The sequence below is a fragment of the Anser cygnoides genome, chromosome Z (assembly GCF_040182565.1).
Source record: "Anser cygnoides isolate HZ-2024a breed goose chromosome Z, Taihu_goose_T2T_genome, whole genome shotgun sequence".
In the NCBI taxonomy this organism is placed as follows: domain Eukaryota; kingdom Metazoa; phylum Chordata; class Aves; order Anseriformes; family Anatidae; genus Anser; species Anser cygnoides.
Window position 1 is genome coordinate 31,715,445 of NC_089912.1, and position 12,436 is coordinate 31,727,880.

At 38.0% G+C, this 12,436-nt stretch overlaps 1 protein-coding gene across 2 annotated transcripts in view; it reads right to left on the reverse strand.

The window, feature by feature from the left end:
* GAK (cyclin G associated kinase) overlaps positions 1-12,436 on the reverse strand; it is a 78,335-nt gene that overhangs the window by 28,832 nt on the left and 37,067 nt on the right. For both annotated transcript variants that reach the window (XM_066987876.1, XM_066987875.1), the window contains exons 12-17: positions 11,686-11,735; positions 11,451-11,599; positions 7,966-8,088; positions 4,403-4,536; positions 2,933-3,127; positions 1,712-1,829 (exon numbers count right to left, since the gene is read on the reverse strand). In XM_066987876.1, coding sequence (XP_066843977.1) covers positions 1,712-1,829; positions 2,933-3,127; positions 4,403-4,536; positions 7,966-8,088; positions 11,451-11,599; positions 11,686-11,735 — 769 coding nt within the window. The remainder of the gene's footprint in view (positions 1-1,711; positions 1,830-2,932; positions 3,128-4,402; positions 4,537-7,965; positions 8,089-11,450; positions 11,600-11,685; positions 11,736-12,436) is intronic.

A 12,436-nucleotide genomic window follows, 5' to 3' on the forward strand; every position in this document is an offset into this window, starting at 1 on the left:
TCTGTATACACAAATTCGGTATCCATGTTTTCCAACATCTTCCACATTTTCCTATTGTTATGTGCATCTGATTTCAAGATTCCCCTAACACCTCTTAAAGCCAAAATTTCATTTACACTTTGCTATTGTCACAGGCATGAAGTTACAAATCCTGCCAGATGAGAATCACGACGACACAAAGATGCAAAAATTTTTCCCAGTAGGTGGACCACTTGACACTTACCTGAGCAGAGATCTCACTCCCCATGTTAAATTTGACTTCAAAAGTTCTGCCCACCACTGATCGCTAAGAACTTCTGGTCAAGGCAGCTTAGCAACAAGCACCAGGAAAGGAATTAAGAGGCAGTTTCTCTGATCCACCCAGCCCTATCCTGAACTACCTACGAAAACCTGAACACCCTATCAGATAAGTTTTCTTAATCCCTTGTTATGCAAGCCATTTCCTAGAAGATAAACTAAATGCTCTCTCAAATCAACTGTAAACAAGTGGAAGACATTCACAACACACAGCTCTAGGCACTCAACAGCAAAATTGAAATGCAATGGCTGATCTCAGTAGAGTTCTGCAGAGAGCTTCAGGGAGCAATTTACAGCATGTAGAACTAAGAACACATTGAATATTGTTTCATTAAAGCACCAAACCAGTATCATCACATACACTGTTGATATACCATGTGTTACAGCAGACAGATGAGAAAATTCTAATCTTTCTCGGTTAATGGATAAATACCGGAGAAACCAGGTGTTAACCTTACAGTCAGTGAAACTGACACTGAGATTGCACAAGGAGAACGCATTCTTTCTCAGTCTTGGATCTCTGCAACATACAATTTCATACTCAACTTTCTATGCAAAGTAAAAAACGTAGGGAGAACATCTACTTCAATAATAGCAGATATGTATGCAGCAAAAATACATATTCAAACGTCTGGAATCTGCAGTACTGTCTGAAGAACCTCTGGATCAATTTTCACAATACTGCAAGTTATTTTGCTCTGTGTCATCCCATCTTTTACATAGACCTCCAGGTTTATTTACATAGACCTCTGGGTTTAATTTGGGTCACACCACAAGAGGGGGACCCAAAATTCATTTATAGGAATTTGGAGACAAACAGACTTGGCAAACTTGTGATTCCAATACATTAGGGTTTGCTTTTTTTTTTTTTAAATTAAAAATGAAATGTGCATTCTCCCTGGGAGAAAAGAAGACCAGTAAGAAAATTGGCTACAACACTCAAACTTGCTTAGAAACAATGTACAACACCATATGCATTTTTTTTATTTATTTTATTTAAGACTGTTTAGTGCAGGCAGTCCCTGGAATACCACTTTTGCACTGAGTGGCATTTTTCTGTTCATTGTGGTTTACTTATACTGAACTAAGAAGTTCTGGCCTGTTGTGCAACTTAATGGATGAGATTAAACACATTGAAAAATTAGCTAAAGGCCCTCCACACAAATATAGTTACTATTACTATAGGAGTAATTTCCAGAAATGCTTACCAAAACATCTTCATGTAGAGCATGAAGTAAATGGACACATGTATCAGGCCTGAAGCAACTGGATTCCCAAGTACATGAACACAAACATTTATTTGAACACAGAACAGTAAATAAACCCATGTACTTAATGAGATTCCAAATACAATTACAATAGAAACTATATCTAGAAGCAAGCCACTCATGTAGGTTGTTAAATTAATTATTACCTTGGCTTGTAGTCGGCCTCCAAGCGTTGACCGGGCATGATATATCACAATGAGAACATCTCCTTGAACTGTTATACCTAATGGAATTACTGCTTTACCATCTTCAATTTTGAATTCCCTGAAGAAAAAGCATATCCACATTTGCACTATATTTTTCTGAAGCTAGATTATTTCCTTACACTTAGTTTGCTTTCCCCAAGCCCTTCAATATCAACCCATAAAATTCCACCGTAAATTCTTAACTATGAATGAAGGAATGCACTCTAAGTGATTAAAACTTAAAAATTGCTCTTACAAAAGCAAGTAGCTGACAAGCAGAAGTTGCCCAAAGCAGAGCTACAGATACATTTAGACTCATAACTCTCAAATCAAATATAGGAGGAATATGCTTCTTAGGAACTGCTATAAAAATGCAAGAGCACAATCAGAACAGTGGCCAACAGACAGGGTATTATGAAAGCTATTCCAAAGAAAGGTGAAGAGAAACCTTGCCTGCACTGTTACACAATACTGCTAACCAATACATTAGGATCCCCACTTAGATAAAGTGGTCCAAAAGAAGAGGAAAATATTTTAACACCCTAGCTGTATCTGTTCCTCCCTCTCCAATTTCATAACAACTTTTTACTGGACTTGGGTTTAATAAGAAATCTGGAAGGACTTGGACTCTCCTACCTTACCTCCACTTGTGACTGCCAGATAGAACTGCTAGTATGATTTATAGTTGCAGCATTGCATTACATCAGCAGGCACCAGAGTTACATTGGGGCTACCAGAATTAAGTGCTTTCCTTACAGCTATCACAGCTGGTGGATCCTTACTGTTTTTCACAACTGCATCATGAAATTCAGTTTTAGTGGTGTTAGTACACCACCCCAACTACATGTACAGCAGAGATCAGTCTTCCTAGTTTCATACTACTCCATGTGGTATGAAGGTCTTGTTCAACTTTGTTTCCCAAAGCCCACAGTGCAATATACCACTCCACTGTGATCCACTCTTTCTGTGCAGACACCTTCAAACTCCTTTTTAATCACTTGGTCTCTTCCCCATGATTTACCTTTCAGGATTAACTAAAATGGGATAGAGGAGCTTTTCCACGTATTTAAGCAGCTCTCTGCCCAGCCAGCCCCCAAATCATATTGTCTCCTCATAGGAAAGACTTCATATTTAAGTTACTAAAGAAAAACTTAATGTGCAGTTTTCATAACCGACACTTACTTCATTTTGTCATATTCCTGGGAGGTAGTGGTTACTCTTTCATCCCCAACATATACTTCACAAAAAGGCCTGCAGCCATTACGCTGCTTACTGAAAAGAGGAACTGGAGTCATGATGATTGATTTAATAAGGATTGGCTTGCTGTGAGGAATAATGGGTTCTTCAGCCATCATGTCACACATGTATTCGATATACCTGTTAAAACCAAAAGGTACTCATTAGGTCAGGGAACAAAATCCTAAAAACACCTGCACACAAGTTACTTTTGTAAATACCCAGCCACCAAGCAATAACACATGGTAATAGAAGTGGAAACATGTAACAGCACTTCTGGGAAACAAATTTTTCCATCTGATAGAATTTGACAAAAGGAGAACAAAATAGAAAAGTGAGGAAATACTTATGATACTTAACTGGTCTTTCTAAGGACAGCAACACAATTTCTGCAGGAAAATCTAATAGCTCCACCAGAACAGAAAAATATACTGTTCAGAGAACTGAATACAGTACCATATATGAAATCATCTGTGCCTGTGTTTCACCTTCCAGACAATGCTAACCCCTGCCTCAGGTCCATAGCTTTACATTTATTCACTTGTAAAACAAGCTAGCCGCTCTTTCCAAAGGCCTCAGCCACAACACCCCACTAAGAGAACTGCTTACTGATATTTCACACGAAATGGATTAAAGTTACAGCAGTTCTGAAGCTAGTAACTTAAAGCTTCCTAACAGCACTTTACACATCAGGCTACCTTCAAGTTTACCCTTTTTGATGACCTACCCTGTACAGCACCCATTAAATATACCCAGAATAAATCTGTACAACTTCATAACCTGTCAGTTACTCTTCACTAATCCTTACTTCTCACCTTTCTGAATTTAATCCTTTTTTTTTTTTTGTAGGAAAAACATTTAATACCACTGTCACTCACTCTGGAGACTTAATTGTTACAAGATCTATAAAATTAATTCAAATAACTAGTTTCATACATTCTGACAAATATTTCAAAGTCATCTGCATGCACTCCTTTAAAAAACAGAAGGCATTTTTATCTGAACAAGAAATTATTACTCTTTCCAACAGAACTTGCTTTGGTCTGACACAGTAAAATTTGCCACGTAGTAAACTAGTGCACATGGAATATGTCTTCTACATGTGGAAGAGGATTTTGTAGTAAAGACAACATTCAAAAGCACTGCATACCCTTGTTTTCATTCCTAACACTGCTTCACTACATATCATATTTGATTCAGTTGTGATAACATCATGAGTAATTAAGGTCTCACAAACGACTCACAGAACCACTTTATCTACTTACAATACACTTGTTTTTCCAAGTATTTTGCTGTTTTAACACAGACACTGTTGAAATAATTTATCCTAAAAAGGACCCTGTAAAAATAGTAGCATATTCACAATTGCACAAATATTTGCTTCAATAGTACCCTACAAACAGACTGATACCATACCTTTTATGAGAAGGCCAAATGCCAGGAGGACATCGTTTTATACTGAACATATAAACCGCAGCCTCAGCAGTAGTGAAGAGACGACAGAAACATAGAAAAGAACAAACTACAACAGCAGACGCGGCTCTTCCATCCTACAAGAAAATTGTAATTTTGTTATTAAACCTAGTGGAAAAATCATTACAGAATTTACTGAAGAACATACTACCTGTGTGTTCTACATAAAGAAGCTCTAGTTCTGGTGTGATCATTTGATTTTTCACACTATACAAACCATTCTATAGACTATCTGCTTGCTCAAACATGAATAAATTATTGCTTTAGCTTACTGCTGTTTAAAATTCAGTTTGATATTTATTACCTTACTATCACTAACATCTGTTTTAATGTCTGTTTCCTGGCCTTAACCAAGTTCAGTGCTATTTTAGGTCAATAACCATGGGCTTCTGTTATAGGAGCAGTTCTAAGAACTGAGACATACTATATTCTATAGCTGTTTGACTAAAACTGCCTGAGATTAATACTTGTCAATGAACTAAGAGAAGGGAAGGAAAAAAAATGAATCCATCTGCAGGAACTACTGCTACACACATCCTACAAAACAGAATACTGAATATTCAGAAGTTAGAAGGTAACAGCTGACAGAATGGGCCCTCAGGCTTTTATTGTTGTTTTTTTTGTTTGTTTGTTTGTTTTATCAGCAAGCATAGAATAGATTTTTCCATAGTCATTTGGCATGTATATGTAGAAATGGGGAAAAAGGAAATGTTCCTCCTCAAATTGCTTTAACAGTCATCTCCTTCAAATCTAGGCATCTCTATTCTAACCATTGCCTAGCTCAATGAAAAGGTCTACCAGCATCAGAAGAGTCAATTGCTTTACAGAGCAATTCAGCAACTGATTTTTTTTTTTTTACTGCTGATGTAACTAACAAGCCCTAATTAACGGCAACGTGCACTAACAATGAAATTGGCTTTGCTTTGGGCATTGGACAGAGCCCAGTGATCTCCAGAAGTCACTTCCAACCAAAGCTAGCCTTTGGTTAGCTATTATGATTCTGTAGGGTGGACCATGCCTTTCAGTCAAGTTTCACACATATGAACAAAACTGTAGTCCCTACCCTGAGAAGCCTAGACTTAGGACAAAACATTAATGAGCACAAGGGAAATAAAAACCAACACCAATCAACAGGACAAGCAGTGAGTTACGTATACTATCATTACAAAGCCACTTCCAAATACGTGTCTCACTGAGGGGAAAAAATCATTGTACAAACAGGTTGAACAAGCAAAACACAGCAAACCCTTTGTACTCATGTAATGGAGTCAGAGGACAAAAACATGACAAGACTTAAAAGGGCTACAACATAAACAGAATTACAGCATTCAAAATTAAAAAAAGTCTTGCTCATTAATAACCAAATCTGGTGACAGATCCTTCCACTTCAGAAAGAAGCTTGATAACTTGCAAGCTTGGTAACTTGCAGAAAGGAAGCAAAAGAAACTTCTCATACAGAGATAAGACACTAAGAACTTCAGTTTTTCCTTGTCTGTTTTTACGGGATGATATGCCTTGGATATGGAGAAAAACAATTCTTCAGCCTAAGCAATCATTAAGGCAGCAATAAAAAACAACCAGAAAAGACCAGATTTTAAAGGTAAAATTTTTCTCAAAGCCTTAAAAAGACCGATGAGATTTGTGACTGAATTATTCTGATTAGAAATATAACCTTAATAAAGTAAAATAAACATAGCATGTGTAAGTATTTTAACCGGTTTTATTTAAACACAGGTGAAACAGCTATCTAAAGGACCACTTAAGAATGCTTAAGGAGCTGCAGCATATTGAGGCAATTTCCAGGGAGATGAACAGAAGACACACTGCAGTCATCATCTACTTCTACCGGGTCCAGTGTGTGCTCCTCATATCACACCTGGCATGCAGGCATATTGCTACAAGCCTCCCTCACACCTGAAGAATGGAAGTGACTTAAGACACCTTAAAGGAAACACTTCAAGAGAAAGGTATTACAAAAATTGATGCCAACCTACCACATCTGCTGCTTACCTTCTTGACTAGCAATTACATTGTGACTGAGATACAAAAGTATCACTTTAATACAGAACCAGATTCCTAAACTCACAGTAGCACTGAAAGTCCCATCACTTTCCTGGGGTCATGCATTAATTGAATTCTTACTTGCAAAGTTCTGTTTAAGGCAGTATACCTAACAAACCCTGTTTTAGACTCTGATAGCACAATACCATACACTGTACCATTTTAAGGACTGGTTTTGAGTACTTTCCTGCAACAACTGTCACGTTTTTATTGCACAGAAAAAGCATATGAAATACTGACATGTAATTTTCATATGCAAACATGACAGTAACCTCATGTTTTCAAATCTTGAGCATATGAACTATTCTTTAAAATTATTTCTCTCCCACGTTTGACATGAGAGGTTGTTTTTTTAATCAGTTCACTTGCTTTTTTGAGGGCTATATCAAAGTTAGTGATACATTAAATAACACTGGAATTTACAAGGCAATAGGCTGCCAGCAAAAGCAGGATCCACCAAAGTCCCACAGTAGGTTTCTGCAGTTCTGCAGATAATTACATTCCAAGTGCACAGTAGCAGGAAAAGCAGTTTACACCCAGCCGCTACTTACAACTTAAGAGTGCTCCATCAAAATAGTAGAATGAAATATAGAGCAAACACTAAGATGGCAGAAAACATTTTTTCTCCCAAAGGCTATTTTGCCTTAATCCCTTCTATATAATGCCTTCTATATTACATGCAAGTGTTGAGATTTAACCCAGCCAGCAGCTAAGCACCACATAGCCGTTTGCTCACCCTCCCCCCTCCCTCTCTGGGATAGGGGAGAGAATCAGAAGAAAATGGTGCCTGCGGCTTGAGATAAAGACAGTTTCTTAAGACAGAAAAGAAAGGAAAATAATAATAGTACTACTACTACTAATGTGTACGAAAGTTATGCACATTGCAATTGCTCACCACCTCAGCAGCTGCTGGTCAAGGTCCAGTTGATCCTCAAGCAGCCAGTACCCCCCAGCCCCAGCCAGCCACCCCTATATATTTTTCAGCATGACATCATATGGTATGGGACATCTCTTTGGCCAGTCTGGGTCACCTGTCCTAGGTCTGTCCCCTCCCAGCTCTTGCTGCACCTGCCCGCTGGCAGGACAGAGCAAAAAGCTGAAAAGTCCTTGGCTTAGTGTAAGCACTGCTCTGCAACAATTAAAACATCAGCACGTTATCAGCATTATTCCCAACCTAAATCCAAAACACAGCACCGTAACAGCTACTAGGAGGGAAATTATCCTAGCTGAAGCCAGGACAGCAAGGAAGAGCTACACCATCCTTCTAACTGCCTAAAGAGAAAATTTATGGAAATAATTTTTCTTAATACATAGCAGGATGGAATTCCCTCCAGGCCCTACAGTGAGGAAAACCAGTGATGTTCATGAACTGTGTGATACTAGCATCCTTAATCACAACCTAAAGTTGGATTGAGCAAAGCACTTGGGAGAAACCAATTACTTACAAGGCAGTGCACAATGCAAACATTTTTCTGATCTTGTTTCAGCCATAAATGCATGTTCTTGCATATACTGTACAGATTCTGAAGATTTGGTGCTCGCCTTGCTGGCCAGCCACATTCAGAAACCTGCAATGAGAGATACAGCCAAAATGAGAAACAACATGACATATATGTCATATGACATATGTATAAAAGGAAATTTTGCACTTCAGTGCCACCTCTGTGCAGAAATTAAGCAACATGCCCCTCCCAAAAATACTGCTGCACACTACAAGCATCACATTATAGGATCAAACACAGCAGACCTGTGGTCTGTTCTACTTTCTGCTGTACTAGAAGTATCAACAACAGTTTTTTTTTTTTTCTCTGAGAAAATTTCAGGTAGTAAAAGCTTTCAACCTGAGTAGTGCACATTTTTAAGTAAAAGATTAAATTCAGTATGTTTTCACTTGTGTCCTTTATTCAAAGAGCCTCAACAGTTCAGTAATACTCCTTCTGGAATTAGTTCTACAAAAGAATGCCAAATAATCGCTTCACTGCTGAGCCTCTGTATTCTTAAAGCCATCTGTCTGGTAAGAACACAGTACATGAGAAGCCTGATCCGTGAGAACTTGCAACTCAAAGAGCAAATGCTCTATCAGGACCAGGTGAACAACTTACAAAGCAACCTTTTTCTTTTTAGACAGGGCTGAAAATGAAGGTGAAAGACCAAGTTTACTATCAGCCACATGTCTTCTCAAATAGAAGAGTTCAAGGGTTACTCAGATTAATTACCTGAACTATCATAAGAAGTTCTCAATGAGATGCCAAGCTCAGGAAAAAAGGCTGCAAGAGGTAATCTGACATACGAAGTCTTCTATAAATTAAAATACTAGAGTACAGTGAAAAGCTAAGAAGTTGGCTGTTTCAGAAAGCCTCACTTTGCTAGAGATTTAACATTCTTTTGTTAGTGAAAAGTTTTGCAAAGTCACCACAGACCAGATAAAACTAAAGCAAGCAGCCCTTTATATTCTTGCTCACCATGGGTTTCAACATGGACTTCAGTACATCTCAAATATTACACTATTACTGAAAGAATCATATTATAGCTGTAATGCTGCAAACCAGAAAATGAACTGGAAAAGACATTCTAAAAGTTAAAGAAATGACTTTTTTTTTTTTTTTTTTTTTTACTTACAGCTTACTTTCTGCTCAGACACTAGTTTTGCCATGAAATGAAAACCACACAACATTGCCCACTTTCCATTTGGCTGTGTTTGAAGCTCAAAACGTTCAGGTCATTATCAAAATTGAAATTGCCAAAATGTTGTTTTGCTGACACCTTTAAAGACCCACAACCTCCTTTTATAAGATGGAATCAAAGAAAAATTCAGATTGCAGTGAACTAGAGATCTCCTGAGGCTCCAACAGCTCAAAGCAGAGTCAGTGGTGAGGTCAGACTGACTTGCTGAGAGCTTTATACAGGCAGGTCTTAGAAATCTCCAGAGACTAAGTGCACAACCTCTCGAAGCAACCTGTTCCAAACATGACTCAAAGTTAGCAGAGAGGATTTCAAAGCTACCATTAACTTTAATCACGTTTTTTTTTAAAAAAAAGTTAGACATAGTACATAGGAAACCATGAAAGTGTCATTTCATAAATGTTTTAGATGCTGTTCTATTTTGATCAAGTTTAAGGCTTGCCAGAATCATCTTTTGTGGCACTAGAGAAGCTTAAGCTTCTTTAGCTTCTTACTTGACTGCTCTAGCCCAGCACTGAATAATGAAGTTAAAGAAGTCAGGAAGCATTATTCATCATGTATCTGGATTTCAAAGATCGACAGGGAAAATTTTCCCATCATGAGTTTTAATTCATACAAGATTTTTTTCAAGTAAAATATCTGTTTTTACAGAAGACACTTTTTTGCTTTTTTGTTTGCTTCTTTTTATAGAAGTTAAACACTCCTAGCCAACAAAGTGGGCAGGAACACAGTGTTTTGACAAGATACAAGATATTATTTCTTTCCAGATACAGTAAAGCAAAACAAAAATCATACAACAAAATCAATGTCACTAAGATAAATGTATACCAGAAAATCTTCAGGCCATCAGAAGATTTAACTGCATTCATATTGCCACTCACAGCATCAATACATCAGAAATATCAGTGTTTAGGTACCTCAGACCTGCATAACCAAAGAACACCTCCAGGGTAGACAATTTCCCAGTCACAGAATTTATCATTCCGTAAAAAGAGACTGATAGCTTTATCAGAACAAGGAATAAATGAGTTCACTTAAATACATTAGCCTCAGTGGACTTCTCCAGGACCTTAGTGCTAAAATGCATTCCTGAAGTTTTTGCTTTGAAGTACCTGCTCCAAGCAGTAAGTTCCCTGAACATTTATTATCCTCCATGTTTAACAGTCTTTAACTAAACCTCATACTGAACCAAATTCAAAGAATGTTGATCCTGAATAGAATCCTCCACCCAAAGAGGTCATAACTGCTATTCAGGTGTGACATTTAAACTTGTAGACAGTACAAAGTAAGGATGCAAATAGAGAAGTGACAAGCGCTGGATAACATACATTAAATGTTTCCCAGCCTGATGAAGTTTAAGCAAGCTCAGATAACTGAAGCAATGCTAAAGGATGGCTCTGCAGAATAAGGTCCAAAAGGGGTTTCACGTAGCAAATAATGCTTTTAGACCCCCCACTGGGCAGTCAGTATTGTGGGGAAGGGGCGTGATCTCTACACGCAGTGTAGATAAGGTCTAGTGTAGCCAGTGCTAGACAACTCAAAACACAGCAATAACTCACACTGATGAACTAGTTACAGGACAGTTGAAGCATATTTAGGAGCACTGACAGAAGTCCAGAGTTTCAACACCTACCAAGTTGTCCTCACTACCATGTTTACTGAACTGGGGATGTGTCTTCATTTTAGCATCAGAGAAATAGCCAGGAAGGCTACTGAAGGCTCAGCTAAATCATACCGGTATTTCAGGCAGTAGCAACAAGCAGTCAGCTAGTCATCTCAGGAAAAAGCAACACTCCAGGGCTGGGACACACTGCAGTCAAACAGTATGCCGTGGGACAAGGAGAAAGTCCCATCAGCATTATTTAAGATCAGTCTCCAAAGCAGTGCTACTTTTGAAAGAAAAAAAAAAAACTCTGAATGAGAAGAGATTGAAGTTTTAGTAAGACTGTTATTTTTCATTTAAATCTGAAATATATAAGGGTACCAATACATTTCTTCAAAGATATCACTAGCCTAAGAAATGGACTTGAGTCAGTAAGATTAAAGATTAGCCTTAATTTATAACTTTGAACAGGAACCAAAGACAAGCAGAACACAGGCTACTCTAACCTTATGTTTATACTCTTCTTTTGTCATACTTTTGATTAAGCAGCCTACTTTAACGTATCTCACAACAGGAAGCTGAAGATATAAATCAAGATACTGTGTTCAAAGACCTGTTATAAAAATACACAAAAATTATACACACCCTATTATGGAATCTTGAAGGCCTGTATGTTCTTGGAGAAAGGTTATACACAGCATAGTGCCCATGATGTTTAGAGTCCAGACATAACCGCACATCTTCTATGTTATTTTTGATGGCAGACTCTACACCTTCAGCTGGAAAGGACATCACTGAAAACAGAAGGAAGAAAATACTCCACCTTGAGATCTTCGTATACTAAGAACTATCAAATGATTGAGAGAGGTAGCAATCATACCTGCAATTCTGGAAGTGATGTATGATATATCCAAGTCTCCTTTTGCATAACTGAAATAGAACACATTGGAGTTAATACTGGGAAATAGAAGCATTTGAGCCATAAGTTCAAAAATTCAGGTCTTAGCCTCCACTCACTACAATGAATAACTTTTTATTTCTTCCATCTGAAGGACCCATCCAGCCTGGCCTTGAACACTTCCAGGGATGAGGCATCCACAGCTTCTCTGGGCAACCTGTTCCAGTGCCTCACCACCCTCTGAGCAAAGAATTTCTTCCTTTTATCTAATTTAAATCTACCCTCTTTTAGTTTAAAACTGTTTGCCCAGATCCTAGAACTATCTGTCCATGTAAAAAGTCACTCTCCATCTTTTTTATAATAAGAATTTCTCCCCAGTAGCTAAACTTTCCCTCTTTTAGGTTAAAGCCATTACCCCTTGCTCTATCACGACACCCCCTGACAAAGAGTCCCTTCCCAGCTTTCCTGTACTCCCCTTTAGGTACTGGAAGGCCGCTGTAAGGTCTCCCCAGAGCCTTCTCTTCTCCAGGCTGAACAACCCCATCTCCCTCAGCCTGTCTTCATAGATTTTAGCTCAACTTTACTGTATATTCATTCACATTTTTCACAGATAGCTCAAATTTACTGCATATTCATTGAATTTATAAATTTAAATCATTTCTCTGAAAATTCACTTCCAAAATGCCCAAAGTGAGCAATTACTACTCATTTCTTTTCTATAATTGTGCAGGGG